Source organism: Callorhinchus milii, unplaced genomic scaffold, assembly GCF_018977255.1.
Source record: "Callorhinchus milii isolate IMCB2004 unplaced genomic scaffold, IMCB_Cmil_1.0 Scaffold1, whole genome shotgun sequence".
Lineage (NCBI taxonomy): Eukaryota > Metazoa > Chordata > Chondrichthyes > Chimaeriformes > Callorhinchidae > Callorhinchus > Callorhinchus milii.
Window position 1 is genome coordinate 105,078,060 of NW_024704742.1, and position 17,431 is coordinate 105,095,490.

The 17,431-nt window shown below is 38.6% G+C and overlaps 1 protein-coding gene across 1 annotated transcript in view; it reads right to left on the reverse strand.

The window, feature by feature from the left end:
• The window catches only part of fer (fer (fps/fes related) tyrosine kinase), a 159,185-nt gene that overhangs the window by 31,603 nt on the left and 110,151 nt on the right, over positions 1 to 17,431 (reverse strand). Inside the window, exon 16 of the mRNA XM_042334027.1 lies at positions 13,771 to 13,894. Coding sequence (XP_042189961.1) covers positions 13,771 to 13,894 — 124 coding nt within the window. The remainder of the gene's footprint in view (positions 1 to 13,770; positions 13,895 to 17,431) is intronic.

Genomic DNA, 17,431 nt, shown 5'->3' on the forward strand with positions numbered 1-17,431 from the left:
TGGGACTTCCTCCCGATGTGAAAGGGGTTATACAAATGTAATTTTGTTGTTGTTGTTGTGAAATGCCAATCAGAACACTGCATTCAACAATTAAAAGGTACAATTTCAGGTTAAATTAAATTTCTGAAAGAATGGTAGATTTTAGCTGAAAAAGATACCATTGTTAACTAACTTGAAGTTTGGAAAATGGGGTTGAAATGAAACTCCCTCAATTGCACTGGTCAGGTTATACAGAACTCCTAGTTGGGCGTTCTGATTTATAGGCCATTTGTGGGATTATTGCTGCGCACAAATTGGCTGCTAGTTCGACTGCACAATACACAATCATAACACTTTACAGTATATTTTATGAAGCGTTTCAGGACATCCTCCTGAGATGAAAGATGGATCAAATTCAAGTATTATTATTATGTCTTCAAACTTGGAGCACCAGCATCGTGTGCGTGTTCACTTTTCATTGGATGCCTGATGATCCAGTATGCGGGTAACTATAATTCACATTGATGAATCAGAGCAGGATGCATCAATGAGAAGGCAAGGTCCCGTGCCAGTAGGCTAGGGTGGGGCCCTCTCAATGCATTCCATAACAGGATAATGCCATGGCATACCACAGATTCTGGGACATTTGACAGCTCCAGCTGTTTTAGTGCAGTTGAGGCAAATTGTTCCACCACAGACTACGATCCTTGAATGGTTCTCAGTGGGAGGTAGTGCAGCCAAAGCAGAATTCAATTCAGTGGTTCCATGCTATCATTTCACACCATGAAAATTGTATTATAATGGGACATGAAATCATTCTGAGCCTGACAGAAAGCTGTGCCATTCAAAAAGAGGCACAAAGGAAAACCATATGCTGAAAATGCACACCAGGTTGATCAGTATCTGAAAGATAGAGATGGGTTAATGTTTCAAATTTGTTCTTTCATTCAAACTGTTATACCAAACATGAACTTATTTTCTCTTTCATATGGTAATCAACCTGCTCTGCACATCTAGCTTTGATTCCTTCAAAAGGGAGCTGGGTAAATATAATTCTAGGGAGCAGATTTGTAGATTATAGAGTTAAGTACAGAATGGGATGATCAAGTACGCTAAAGGGCATAATTCGCCTTGAGATGCTGGGGCCAGGAAGAAAGAAATGCCTGTGGAGAGCAATGGGCCAGGGTTCAATGACAGAAATGTAGATGGCAATGAATTTTGCTCCCCTTGGGTAGCAGCAAACATTTACAGGATACAGAATTTCTTGCAGGAGTTTGGTTTGCGTGTGGAAAGTAAAATCCGTGAAAAACTAAATCAGATTGTACACATTCAGTGAAAAGACTAGGAGTGATGAGGCAAATGACCCTGCCTCATTCCACACCGTCTTAATATAAGCACGTAATCTAAATTAGTTAATATAGGAACATGAGTAGGCTGATCAGTCAGTCCACCATTTTTCTTCAGATCATGGCATATCTTTTAATCCCATTTCCCCGTCTTTTTTCCATACCAAAAATCATACCATCAAAATATATGTATCATCTCTCATATATCATCTTTTTACAAACATCCCAAATCAATTATTCATCTTACAGCCTTCTGCATCACTGCTCTCTGTATTCTGTGTGAAGAAATGTGAAAAATGTCTAAGTTACATCAAGAGACATCCCAGTACCAGTTGAAGCTGATAATCTTCTAGGAAAACATAGATTGTTTAATCTGGGTTCAATTAGAGAAAAATAGCAACCCGTGAGTAGTTACAAAGCAATAATCTTATTGAGTGTTGAGAAAATACCTAACCAAAGTGTGTTCATTTCTTAACCCCCGTTTGAGATTACTGCTCTGTAATTATTCCCATGAATTTCATACAGTGAATGCGGAATTAGCAGCCAATTGTATTCTACTTTTGGTCCACAGTATTTCTGCTGGTGACAGATGGCACAGTGGATATGATCTGCTGTACAATTGCTAACTGCTCAGGAGTGCGAGTGGTTGACAAAAGTCCCAATTCAGATGCTAAAATTTAAAAGCAATTAGTGCTGTTTGTATATACTATGTAACACAGCTGACTTCTTGAGCTATTCAATACTTCTGTCACAGAATCCCATAATTGCATTTCAATTCTGGAAATGCTTTCATTCTATACGTAGTGCAAGATATATTGACATGAGGAATGCTTTTGATGTAACCGCTTCAAAGAAACATATTGAAAAGTCAGATTGAATGTATGGTGATGCAATGGACAGTGCCAGTAACATACCCAATCATTTCATTGCATTGTTGTCAATATCATGGCTTTGGCCTTCACACTCAAATTAATTTAGGAATCTGTTTGCAGGATCCAGAAGGGGGTCATAAACATTCCAATGCCACAAAATGATTTCACCAAGTATTAATGGGAAATATGCCCATTTGAAATAATATTTGGTATTTAACTGTGGTAAGTTGTTTTTGAAAAGAAACAATTTATAATGATCAAACTCCTGATAAGACATACTATTTTTGCTGCATTTCCAAGCCTGGGAGTAAAAATAGATTTCTTTGCTGCTTCTTCTCTCCCTCTACCGTAACCCCTCCACTGGCCATTGAAACCAATTTTCAGCAGGAGCAAGGTCTTAGCAAAGAAATATCACAACTTCAAGTCCCAACATCAACAGTGACAGACAGATGGCCGAGATTGAAAGTTTTTAAATGTTAAATATATTGCTATCAATTTTAAAAATGGTTAATGGGGTAGATTTCCACAAATAATCAAGGATTAATGACATGATTTATCCCTTCAATTTTTAAATTTTACTAAGTAACTTCAATTTCACCTATCATTTTTGTTAGAAGAATTTTTTTATATACATTATGTTGAAATGTTCTGATCGGATGGAACATCTAAAAAAGATTTTTTTTCCCTATAAGTTACATTAAGAACCTAAAATGACAAATATTAGCACATAGACTGGCTGGGAATGAAAATAAGATATTCCTAGCTCACTACCACAAACAATAATAATTTTTGCATTTGATATTGCATCTTATATGTTTGAGACGTCTTAAAGTGCTTCATAGAATATGCTGTAAAGTGAATGGACTGAATATTTTGTGGGTGAAACACTGCAGCCAATTGCGCAGAGCAATGTCCCACAAACAGTCATGAGTGACCACATTATAATTTTTTTTGGAAAGATTTATTACCCCGGCAACAACAACAATTTGCATTTATATAGCGTCCTTCACTCAGGGCAGCGTCTTGAAGCTCTTAAAAGTCGGAGCCTGATGCAAAAGCTGGGGGGAGAGGAGGTAATCGTTACCTACAGTCTAAGAGGAAGATCTTCAGTCATGATATCTCTTTCCCCACTGCTTCTGTCAATTCAAAAAGTGATGGATTTGGGATATTCTTTTCATGACAATAAATATTACTTTTAAATACATTTTTACCCCAATCCAATTTTGAGACTTGCCCATACGTATAAGGACAACAGATGAACTGTTATATTCCAATTTTTACACGAAAGCAGAGGAAACAACAGCTGTTACCTGCTGGATTTCATCTTCTCGAAAGTCTTCAGCATTCAATTTCTCAGCGAAGCTTAACGTAAAATGTGAACAATATAGTAACCAGTTTATCTTAACCAATTTCTTACTTCTACAAAATGTTAATACCGAACCAATAATGGCAGCTGAATGATTTATGAGGCTGCAACACCTTACCACACAGTTCAATACATCGGTATCCTTGAAATGAAATAGATACCTGTGTATTCCAAAAGAATTTTGAGCACTGAAGGGCTGGATATTGCCACACTGATCAGAGGTGTGGCTGGACATATTTCTAATTCCCCCCAAAGGTCAATTCTATAATGCTAGAGCAATTTTTGTTTGCAGAGAATAAATTGTGCTGTATCCTTCAGTCATTTACCTGAATTTCAGAGCTTCCATTATATCAGATGATCAGTGCCAATGGTATTACACTATCGATTTAGAGAACAACCTGCCTTCTCCAAATTTTGGCCAACAATACTTCCCAAAGAATAGGTCCAACCAGGGAATCAATATGCAACAGTAATAATTATACTTAGGTTCATATGCAACTGTATAGCATGAAACCACTTTCACTATTGTTTCACGTGATTAATATAATCTGAATTAGAAGTGAGGGTTCAGTGGAATGAAAAATAGGCCTGCCTTTGGGCAGCTTTTTTTCCAAACCTGTTTGCTCGTCTTTTCCAACACATCCCATCCAAAAGAAAAGAAATCCATTGCAAACTCCCAAAATACATACCGCCCTACCAATTTCTTATTAAATACTGGATACATATTACCAAAAAATAACAGTTCTTCAATTTGAACAAATGGATATCAATCAGAATATTTTAAAGCTTTAAAATCAGCACTCACTCAAAGTACAATCACATTAAAGCGTTCTGCCTAGCAGGAAGATTTCTGAGTAAGCAAGTCCTGTGTGTGGGCCAATGTGGGTAAATACAATTATAGATGGTAAACTGAAACGATGCAATCCAAGTCCTGGAATTAAATTCCAGCTTTATTAGTTGCATAATTTTCATGACTAATGCCAAATTACCAGCAAACCCTTACAAACAGTTGCATTATTATTTTTATATTTCTATACTGTACTGAGTGGAGCGAGTTGGAGGAAGAAATTATAGCCTTAATTAATTTGGATTTTTTTTTCTTAGTTGTTTATTGCCCCATTCTCTTTCACTTAGTCCATTTCTTTTATTTGGCCTCCACTTGCAGTTTTACTTGTGGTTGTATCTTTGTTTCTGTGCAGATTGCTCAAGGAATATTTTGAGGCAAAGCGTACGTAAAAGCAGAATTTATACACTCAGTGAAGTTTATTGTAGTTACACAGCATGCCAACTGAACTAGAAGCAACCCAATAATGCTGTAGGCTATACTTTATAGAAACTGAAAATATCTCACTTAAAGTTGAACGGGATTCCTAAAAAAATGTCTGCTACAATGGGATGTCCTCCCGACGTGAAAGGCGCTATACAAACGTAATCTTGTTGTTGTTGTCCTGCTGAAGTGTGTACAAGTAGTTTAAGTCCATTTTTATAGACCGTGATAGTAGTTATTATGATGCACAGAAATTGTACAGTACTTCAGCAAACTCCATCTTTACTATGGTGACCTGAATTTTACTATGGTAAAGCTGAAAAAAATGAGCTGATGATTTGTTGATTGGGTGATAGTTCCATTAATTGAGGTGCCAACAGCAGCAATTTATTCTTTTAGTGTTTAGTGCCAATCAACTTCGCACATACCTCTCCTCCCACTCCCTCTTTGAACCCCTCCAGTCTGGTTTCTGCACTGCCCACAGTACAGAGACTGCGCTTCTGAAAGTCACAAACAACATCCTCTCTATCTGTGACCAGGGCTCCCTCTGCTTCCTTGTCCTCCTGGACCTCTCCGCCACGTTCGACACAGTCGATCACGCCATCCTCCTCCACCGCTTTTCCTCCATCATCCACCTCAGTGGGACCGCACTCGCCTGGTTCGAGTCCTATCTCACAAACCGCCAGCAGTACATCTGCACAAGTGTCTTCTCCTCCCGCTCTCACCCGGTCACCTGCGGGGTACCGGAAGGATCCATCCTTGGCCCCCTCCTCTTTCTGATCTACATGCTCCTTTTTGGGGATGTCATCTGCAGACATGGGGTACATTTCCACATGTATGCAGACGACACCCAACTCTATTTTTCCACCTCGCTTTGCGACCCCCAGTCCCCTGATGTTCTGTCAGCCTGCCTGTCAGACCTCAGGGGCTGGATGAGCGCAAACTTCCTTCAGCTGAATGTTGACAAGACGGAAGCCATACTCTTTGGCTCTCGTCAACGTCTAAAATCTCATGGCTCTCACCTCCTCCACCTATACGACCTCCCCCTAAAACTCTCCGAACCCGTACGCAACCTCGGCATCAGGTTCAACCCCCAATTATCCTTCCTCCTCCACATCCGGTCCCTCACCAGCACCGCTTTCTTCCACCTCCGACGCATCGCCCGTCTCCGCCAATACCTCTCCCCAAAAGCCACTGAAACCCTGGTCCATGCCTTTGTCACCTCTCGGCTGGACTACCTCCAACGCCCTCCTCGCCGGCCTCCCCTCCACTATCATCCATAAAATCCAGCTCATTCAAAACTCTACAAATGTAATTCCTGTATCACATGACAGTGAAATTAAAATTCACATTTATATGACAAACAAGAATTTCACACTATCATCACATAAGATGCTTTCTGGCCAGTGATTTAAGCATCTTTCTCTCTCCTGCTGTTCTTCCCAATTTTCACTCTTGAAAGCAGTGATTCATGCCAGGGAGCATTTTACATGTACAGGGCTTGGCAGCCTTCTGTTGCTTTGCTCAAGTATCCATTTTACCATTCTTTGACAGCAGATTATTAGAACATAAAGCAGACAGAGCATCACAAAAAAAATCCAATTCTGTCTGCACCAGACACCCACACACATCACAGCTTCGCTGAATAGTGGTTGTCAGAGAAAAGCCTGATTGCTTTTTCTCCCCCTGGTTCCTTAACCAAGGACACAGACAGAGGCAACTGTCAAGGTCCCAGGTTGCTATCGATGCAGCACAGAAGGAAGCCATTTGGCCCATCGTGCCTGTGCCTGCTCTTTGAAAGAGCCACCAACTAGTCCCAGTCCACTGCTTTTACCCCATCGCTCTGCAAGCTTTATTCCACACACCTATAAGTATGAACCGGTTATTAGTCAATTGGCAGGGGTAATAATGCCTCAAAAAAAATTGTGGTCACTCAATCCATGTCTGTTTGTGGGACACTGTTGGGCACAATCAGTTGCCGCGTTTCGCCCACAAAATACATAGTCAATCCACTTTACAATATTCTGTGAAACATTTTAAGATGTCTCAACTATGTAATAAGGCTATATCAAATTCAAGGTTTATAATGATTACTAGGACAGATCAGCTTTACAGTTTAACTCTGCACATGGATTACCAATAGGTCTCTCTTAAAACTCTAACACATTAACACATTACAGAGAAAAAATGGAGGCAAGACATTAAAAACAGTTACCTCAGGATTATCCTTTATAAATTTGGTTTTTAACATTAGTTGCAATTTTGACTGGAGAGCACAGCTTCCATGGTGACATCACAGCAAGATCTTCAGACATTTCTTAGGAAATTAAATATATACCTAACTATATGCTGGTGGACGACAAATATATAGGTGAACTGATATGAAAAAATACAGTATAAGCAGATTTTGGACCGTGAACACAAAGTGATTTGCATTGGAGGGCTTCAGCTGAAGTGGTTTAGATGGAATCAATTTACACTGCTGCACAGGTGAAGCTTATAAATAATAATATAATAATCCTTCCATTTGAAATAGCGCTTTATCACGTTTTCAAGACGTCTCAAAAAATCTATTCGACCTCCACTCAAAAACAATCCTTAATAGTGCCTGAACAGCCGTATACAAGAACTTTTAAAGCACCATTTTTAATGCTTCTAAATTTCTGGTCTGACAACTGTTTTTTATAACAAAACATAGGTTAGCAGAACTAAGTGCAGGGTTAGTTGTACATAGGTAGAACTCTTCTCAGTCCTCAGCCCATTTGATTTCAAAGTGGGAAATATATACCATGCTTCTTGCTTCAAATTACGTTAATACATTTTGATAACAAAATGCTTCCAGCAGTAAAAGCTGGACATTAGCCAAAGGGGAAATGTACTAACAGATGTGCTTAATGAGTCGGTGCCATTTCAATACATGCACTGGCATTACAATCACAGTGTGTCTACTCATCCTGTATAGAGGCATCGTGTATTACTGAGTTTACTTCTTCAGGATGAACAGCCTATAATTCACAAGTACTGAAGTCAGGAATAAATTAAGGAGATTTTCTCATGAGCGAAATAAATTCAGTAATGAGCCATAACTGACGCACTAATTTATTACGCCTCTGGCTCAGATTCCATTAACATCCCTGGTTGCTTCCTCAGGAAGAACCTGGTGGTGTATAACTTCAGCGTTCAGTTTGACCCAAAGCTGAGCTGAATTTCAAACCAGAAATTCAGTCAATCACTACAACCATTTCTTCTACCTACAGCACCTTACCTGCTAACACCCCTATGTTATCACCACCACCATTGCTGAAGCTTTTTATCCTTGTCTTGATCACCTCAAGGATACATTTCTTCATTTCACCCCTCACAAGCCTCCTTTCGACAATTCAACTCATTCACGATTCCAGAGCTTGAGTACTCTCCTACACTCTTATCACCTATCCTTGCCATGCTCTCTGTCCCATAGCTGATTTTGACAAAGATCCTCATACTAGTTTACTACTTTTCAAATTCCTGAATGGCCTTACAGCACTATTTGTGCGATCTTCTCCATATTTATTTTTTGTAGTCTCTGATCTGATTCTGATTTGTTGCCTCTGCTCCATTAATGGCTTGAGCCACCACGTCTTTCATTATGGGAACTTTCTTCCAAACAACTTGCTATCTCCATTCCTGCTTTTAAAACTCCACTGGACCCATCTCTTTCACCTTGTTTTCAGGCACCTCAAAATCCTCCTACTTTTTGCTAAGTATTGTTACTTTGCCATTGTTGCTTCGCACTTTGAAACTTTTGTTTACATAATGAAGCTGTAAATACATAATACACGATTGTTTGTGGGAAACTGCTATGCGCAATTGCAACATTTCCCCTTGTCTCTGGTTGGTAATTAATACAATCCATTAAATTTGAACATTCATTGTTTTAACATCATCATAAAAAACCTGCATGAAGACACAAGGTTCATACAGAAAGGTTTATCATTTAAGAGTTAAACTATTTTCTGTTGTCACTTTAAACATTTTCAGTTTAAATTTCTGAATTCTAGAATTGGCTCTTGTTTTGATGCTTTTGGGTTGCACTCTCAAGAGCTGCTAGAAATAGTTCATTATTGTTGGGCTGTCAGATATTCGTGACACAAGGACAACTTCACAAATGTCATGAGAGATTTGGAATATTTTTGTTTTCAGGCAGTGAATTTAGCAATAGTTAAGCATAGCTCAAAAGCATAAAGTATTAGTGAATATATCTTCACAAATCCAACTTTTTAATGAGAAATACATAAATTCATAATAAGAATTAGTATTCAAGCAGGAAAGGTTTTAGTAAATAAATTTGTAAGGCTGTAACACACGTTATAACTAAATGCAATTAAATTGTTCAGTTTTGCAGATATGTATTCTGTACACTTAAAAAGCAAAGTGTCCGCATGCTTAGAAAATAAAGTATCATCTGATACTTTCCAAACATATTACTACTTCATGCATCAGAGAAACATCTGGGAAGCCTTTTAGAAACAAACAATTTACAATGCATCTTTGAGCTCAGATTGCTATTTGACAACAGGATGATTGTGGTTTCTTTTCCTGGTACTGAATGGTACAAATGCCACATATGCAATTTGCTATAATGACATTCAGCCTCCCAGGTTTGCCTTGCATGCAGTGAACCATATGCACTGCTGTCATTCTGGAAAATATCAGATAGTTAGACTCTGCCTGCTGGTGTATTTAATTATTAAACAAACTAAACCACAAATTACACAGCATGAGATTTATAAGCAATGTTTCAGGAACTATAAAGAATGTTGCAGTGGGGGGCTTTCAACAATAGAACCAGATTTTATAATTCGCAATTGAAGTGGTGAATCTGTCAATATAGTCTATGTTCACAGAGGGACATAATCAGGGTGAAAACCTCTGTAGAGCATTTTAACACAGAAAAAACAAAAACAAATCACTTTTGTCTATAAAAAAAGGTAACGATTTTTCAACCTATCTTTTGATCCTGTCTGCTACAAAACATGTCAGTGAGGGCAAGCAAGCAATGTTTGCTGGGACGACTGCAAATCCAGCCCCGCAACCAGCTGCAGAGTTATGTAAGGCTAACTGAGGGAATCACACAGATATTCACTTTCTTTGAAAAGATAAATGCCAAAGTAACCCAACTGTGCCACACTTCAACCCCAAGAAATTATAGCTTTTATTAATATATTAAAAAAAGCTTTTAAATCTCATTTTTCTTCTTTTCATTTTTGTTCTCTCCCGCCCTGGGAATAAAGCAAAGATAACCTTTAGCCCGGGCCGCCCTGTCAATTACATTGTTGAGCAAGTCCCAAGACATGCATGAATATGAGTCTAGGTCAGTCGCCCACCTGCTGCCCTTCTATCCCTGCAGGGAAGTGTAGCATTGTCTCCTGACAGCAAGGTCAACGCTAGAAATTCACTGTATGAGAAATAGCTCCAAATCCACACCATTCCACTCAATAACAAGACAGTCTGCATGAACATGGGTTTCTCCTGCATCACTTTTCCATCTTTTATAAAATAATGTTATCAATCTTGCCATTCCAATTTTTTTTATTTTTAGTGTTTAAAAAGAAAATAAATTAAATCCCACCTAAAAAATAATCTGCATTTATTCACTTATACCACCAGTGAGGTTTACAAGCAGTCTTTGACATAAGCTGGATTTTTTAAAATCTCTATTTGACAAAACAAATTATCTTGTTGTTCTATTTTAACTACATCTGCATAGTTCTGACTGCATTCACTTTCTCTTGTCACCTCTCAAGCTTTCATGATTCCTTCTGTAACAGAAAACAACTAATCTCAGTAACCCAGATACCCCCAAATTATGTTGAAAGCTGCTACCTAATACCCCGATATCCACAGGGGATGAGACATAGTGGAACCTTTCTACAGTGAGATGGTATGATAAACTATCTGACTGGAGCTCACTTTAATTGTTATTGATTGGACTGCCTCTCACAAAAGAACACAAAGCTTGTTTTTTGTTGGTGTACGTGAAGCAGGTAAGTTTTTGTCGCTTAAAAAATAAGAACTGCCCTTTCCAATACTACGTAAATGAATAGGCAATTTAAAATAAACCGAATATTTAGAAATGAATAGAACATCCAATGCAGATGTAAACATATGTGCCACTGCATCGACATATGCTGCCATGCATCAACCTTTTGTGGAACAGGTGAAAAGATTCTGAGATATAATTTCTCTGAAATCTTGGCTGATATTCAAAACATAATCCACTCTAATAGCATTCAAATTTTGCCTATTCGGTCCACAAAAATAGAAATAGCTCAGTAATGCTAAACCATCTGCTTATGTTTAAGTTACATGTACTGGGACTGGTTTGAATAGCAGATTAAGTTAAATATAAATATAGATATAATCAATTTTTTCACAAATGTTTATCAAATTCTATTTTGATCATCTCTAAACTTCGAAGTACAAGGTTGCAAAAAATTATGCAATGTATATTTCCCCCTTTTCTCTGACAAGGCTGGGACATTCTCATTCTTCTTACTTGTCTATCCCTGTACAATCTCTAACTGAAAATCTATGACCTGCTCCTAGGTCCCTTAACCAATGTTCCTCTGAAACTGGGCAAATCAGAATTTCCTTCTCTTCCTTACAGGGAAAGATTCTGCCCTCTGCCTTCTTGCAAATAGGTTGTCTGGATCTACCAAATTTTTCAGAGGTCATGTTATAATGAAACACAGATAAAAGCAGATATTTGGGTTGTGAGATCAACATCTGGGTCATCAGGTTGCCTTCATTTCCTGTGCTCAACACCTATGTGCAAGAAGTGCTGCTGACATTTCTCCCTTCACTAAGTGATGTAAACAGTGCTTCCTGCACATAACACGCTTGCACAGGCAGGTCCCAGGGAGTGACATCAGGAGTACTTCCTGTATACAGCACAAATACGTGTCCAAATGATGTAAACAACTGTCCGATGAGCCTAAATCAGCCATTTTTATCTAGGTGTACCATGCTTCGAGTACAGCTCTGACCAACTGGGGTTCGTTCTAATGTGGTCACCTCTATTCCTTTTTTTACAGAATTAAATTTTATTTGATCAACACTTCTTACATTGATTGGAATAAATTGTATGTATTAAAAGCAATGCAGGATACCTGTGCTGCCCCATATAGCTGATTGCTTTTAACACCAGTCACAGTCATGTCTCGCCAATCTCTATCAATTCATCCAGCTGTGGATTTGGAATGGAGAGCATTGCGTATAAGATTGCAATCCTTTGAAGTTTAATTATGTTTAATAAATATTTTTNGTCTGTGACATGGAAAAATGGCAGAGAAAAGGTGTCTCTGTGATGAAGTGAGGAGCACAGATCATAATAATAATAATCCTTGCATTTGATATAGCGCTTTTCACGTCTTCCAGACGTCCCAAAGCACTTCACAGAATATACTGTAAAGTGAATTGACTGTATATTTGTGGGCGAAAGCGGGAGCCAATTGCGCACAGCAGTGTCCCACAAACAGTCATAGATTGAAAATGACCAATTTATTATTGTTTTCGTTTTTTTGGAGGGATTATTATTAGGCTCTGTGTGGAGTAAGGAAACTTGCCCAAGGTTTCGCCCTGTCTGGAATTGAACTCAGGTCTCTCACTTACAAAGCGAGTGCTCTAACCACTGAGTATGATATTAGTGTTCATAATTCCAATTCTGCTGAAATACAAAAAGAGGACAGACCTCTGACCAGTTATGAGAAGAAAGCAAAGTGTTCATTTAAGGGATTATTCCACATTGCTTATCTTAATGTATTTTTAATTCACCTCATCTAAGACAAGATGCAGCTTTTGTTTAAGATTTTACTGGTAATTGATGTCCCAAAGGAAAATGACCCGCACTTTGCTTATTACAACAACAACAACTTGGATTTATATAGTGCCCTCCACGTCAGACGGCGTCTCAGAGCGCTTTACAGTAACAGATCCCGGGACTGAGCCGGGGGAAGGGGGGGAAGAGAAGGTGACCAAAGGCGCGGTCGAAAAGAAAGGTCTTCAGCAGAGATCTGAAAATGGGAAGGGAGGGAGCGAGACAAAGGGAGTGAGGAAGGCAGTCTAGGGGCATAGTGGCTGAAGGCACGGCTGCCGAGGGTGGAACGGTTGACTCGGGGGACGAGGAAGAGGCACGAAAGCAACGGGTACTTTTTTGTTTACTTAAATTAGCTTCGACAGTAAACAAATTATAAAGTAATTATCTGCATTAATGGCTAATCTTGACATTATACTGAAACAAATCAGCAAATAATAGCATTCTGTAGGTGAGATTACTTGACAAATGTATTACATTTAAGTTAGATTCATTTTGTGCAATCCCCGGCTGTGACAAAGCTCAAAAAGTCTGAAACAATAAAACAGACTTTGTGAATCACAATTTTTTAGTGAATTTGATAGTGAATCATGAAGTTTGAATCCTGCAATTTCTGTCACAAACAAGTCACAATTATAGAAACATAGGAACAGGAGTAGGCCATTTAGCTCATCGAGTCTGTTCCGCCATTCCATTAGATCATGGCTGATCTGAACCTCAACTCCAATCACCCGCTTTTGCCCCAGATCCCGATACCCATAACTAATAAAAATCTATCCACCTCAGTCTTGAAAATTTGAATGGATTCAGCATCCACAGCCTTTTATCACAGCAATTTTAGTTTAGGAATAGACAGAGACATTTCCCTGTGTAGGTAACATACCTCTGTGGAACTCTAAGAATGGTGATGAGTTTCTGTATTACAGTCGGCTGACCAAAACTTTATTTTTTTTTACTATTGTGGCATTTTCAACCCTTTGTGCTTGGAACATACACATCCTGCAGTGCCTCCAAGGTTGGTTTCAGAAATAAAACCATTTATAAATATTAAATCCTGCAAGATGCACTGAGAATGCTTTCCTTACCTGTGAATACAGTTTTTCCCCTCAAGATAAGCCATACCGGCAGCAGCATCTAAAGACATCTTTACCAGTTGTTTCATTTTCAATTCGTCCTTCTTCTTCCTTAAAAATGAAAGAAAATCACCACCTGCAAAAAGGTTAAAAATTATATAATTATGTGTTACAAATGCAAGTCAAAATATTTAAATTATAATGTCCTCCTTCTTTAATGGCATATAGGGCAATGCATGACAATTTGTTTTTAAAATAAATAGCCAATAATATTACACAAACCGTGCTGCAATATTATAAATATTCTGGATTCAATACTGAAGGAGGCCATTCAGCCCATTTTCTTTCGTCATCGTTTTCTCTTCCAAGAAGCCTTCCATTCTCATCCCAATTCCCTGCTCTTTCGCCTTAATCTCGAACACCCTTCCCTGCATTTGTTTCAGTTTTGAGTCTTTCACATATTATAATATTAATCCTTGAATTTGATATTGCGCCTTATCACATCATTGAGACGTTTCAAAGAGCTTTAGAGGATTTTACTGTAGTGTCTTGACTGTGTATTTGCAGACAAACGCAGTAAACAATGTCTGCACATTAATGCCCCATAAACGGCCATGAAGTGACTGATCAATTTTATTTGGGGGATTGCTCGGCAGCGACCGGGAGATGCTCCCTTCTCTTTTCGACAGGACCATAGGATCTTTAACCTGAACCGGTAGACGGGACCTTAATTTAACATCTCATTCAAAGGACTGCAACTCCCAACATCCCCAGCACTTCACCGAAGTGTCAGTTTAGACTCTGAGCTCAAAATCGCAACGTGGGGCTTGACCCACAACCTTCTAACTCAGAGGTGAGAGTCCTACCGGCTGAGCCAGGTTGGCAATAATAATTGTATAATTTTTTGTGGTGGCCACAAATAGAAATTGATGCTGGAGAAAGACAGTAGATATGCTGTTGTGAATGTCTGATATCACATGAAAGCAGAATTTCTAATCTGTTCTGACAGTGTTGCTGTTTCACTTTGAGGCTTTCAGATGGAATAAACTTCAAATGTTGCAGTTCTGCTGCAAACTCGTAGAACACTGGAAGGTTTGCCATGTGGTGCTTTTTGTCTGCAAAGAAAGCCAACTATAGGCTGTCGTGCCTTCTTTTAAAGAATGACTGTGGGTTATAAAATGTTGGGAGGACTCACCGTGAAAGGTCATTTGTACAGTACAATTGTATTCTCCAATTACACAGACAGTGTTTTGTGATAGATCTGGTTGTAAAAAAAGTGAGTATTTATTTCTGATCTGTATCTTAGTAACTGCCTTTTGAAAAGCTTGGTGGTGTGCGAACAGTACGTGTAGAGCACAGTAAAGCATAGGGTCATTGTCCGTTTCTGAAGTCACATCACAGATGCACAAGAATGGTCGAGATCGTAAGAAACATGAACATCTACTTCCAGCTGCAGTTGATAGACTGCAGAGGAGAAACTACTCACAAAAAGATAATTGTATCCAAATTCGAGTAAGATTTCAAACTGATTCTATCACATTAGGTGCAAAAGTACTTCCATTTTCCAGTTTAGCAACATGAAGGCAGCCATAGCATGAAATGAAACAATGTACAGAAAATGAAATGCTTAGGTAAGTACAACACCCTCTTAAAGAAGAGCCAAACCACACCAATTTAGGCCTACAATCCATGGTAACTATTTCAAAGGATGACCTTTGACATTTATTTGCTGGATGAACATGGTCAATCAATCCCCATTCTAAAGCAACTTGCAACAGAGAATAGAAATTGTTAGACAAGAACTCCTGCTTCCAGATTGCAAAGGAGAAACTAAACTCAAAAAAGAGAAAAACAAAAATAAAATCCTGAACATACAACAACAACAAGATTCCATTTATAAAGCGCCTTTCACGTCAGGAGGACGTCCCAAGGCGCTGCACAGTTGGGTCATGACCCGAGCAGGGGGGAAATGGTCAGTGCACCTAATTACTCCAGCCTTTCCTGGGTAAATACCAGACATAAATTTCTTTTTCCCCCCACTTTTGTAATCCTGATCATTTAACTATAAGACCATTAAACATCAAATCTCTTTATACAAGAAGGCCTATCTGGTTTGGGTACTCCAAAGCGTAGCAATGGGTTTGTGCATGTGTCAAGACACAAGCTGATCAAAATAAAAACAAATTTAATTAGACAAACATTTCCATCCAAGGGGTAGCGGACTCTGAAGGGTAGGACTCCGGGATGGAAATCTGGAGAGTGGGGGCAGTTCATGAAACTGACCGATCCTTTTGCTACAACAACATTAATTCTAAGTTGCACTAGAGACACTTTATTCATGTGTCACAGTATTCATATAAGATGCCAACGATAAAACAATTTGACTGATTTAATTAGGTTGCTTGATAAGAAAAACATTTAGCATGAAATGTGTCATTAAGACTTCTAAACAATAATCGTGGATCATCTCAGTATAGAAGCAGTGATGTTCAGAGCAACGCAAACCATCCACTGTGATTATCTGGACAAGAGAAAGAGACTATGCTGCTTATTAGACAGTATAGCTCCACTATAATGAAGTGGTTAGGATCCATAAAATCCCAAATAGTGCTACAATGGGGCAGGATGTCAGTTGCGCTCCTGTATCCCCTGGGCAAATTCATAAATCTTCTCCTGTGCTAACTTGCTCCCTGCTTCAAAAATAACCAACATCTGGATCGTCAAGTCATAATAATTTCGCCCACAAATATACAGTCAATTCACTTTATAGTCAATTCTGTGAAGCGCTTTGAGACGTCGAGAAGACGTGAAAAGCGCTATATCAAATGCAAGGATTATTATTATTATAACAGCCCCAATTCTGCGGAGACCTGTTAACCTGGAAGGCGTATTTTTATTCTAATGCGGCTATTTACTCTAATCACATTCTATAGCTCTTTGGCATTCCCTTCAATATTATTGTTCTTCGAGGATTTATCCAGTTTTCTTTTAAATGTTGCCACGGACTGAGCTTCAAAATGCATTTGTAGCAGGCCATTCCACAACCTTCTGTGTTTAAATAAAGTATGTAGCTGACAGCAATGAAGGTCAAGATCTGAAGGTTAAGGTCAATGCTTTATTCTGACTTTTTCCATGATTTCAACTGTGGGAATCAGGCAACTCAATTGCAACATCCAGGTTCTCAGAAAAACAAGAGTATGGTACTGCAAATAGCTGCACTCAGTAAAGGAATTGTCAATCCATAGAAATTAGGGAACAGTATTCGCATGCCTCTATTCCACTCGCTTTAGAAAATTAGGCATGAAAGGGAGATTTCTGTTACACTATAGTAAAGAAAGCAGAAAAACATTTCTAGCTAGACATCACTTTCAATTTCATTCAACGTTTTCTGATATTAATGGGCTAAAATCAGAGGTTACTGTTATCCCTGTTTTCCCCTTTGCAAACATTTGCTTTTCATCTCCTCCTCCCTTTCTTCTTCCATTGTAAAATAGTAAAATATGCAAAAGAGCTACATTCAAAAATCACTTCCATTTCTCCCAAAGATTTGTACATAAAATTCCTCTTTCAATAGGAAATGCCACAGGCAATGTAAAATCACAACATAAGGTTACAATTTTGTCAATAGGTTTCTGAGTACAGAGACAATTTTGAGGTCTATAAACCCCTGTGT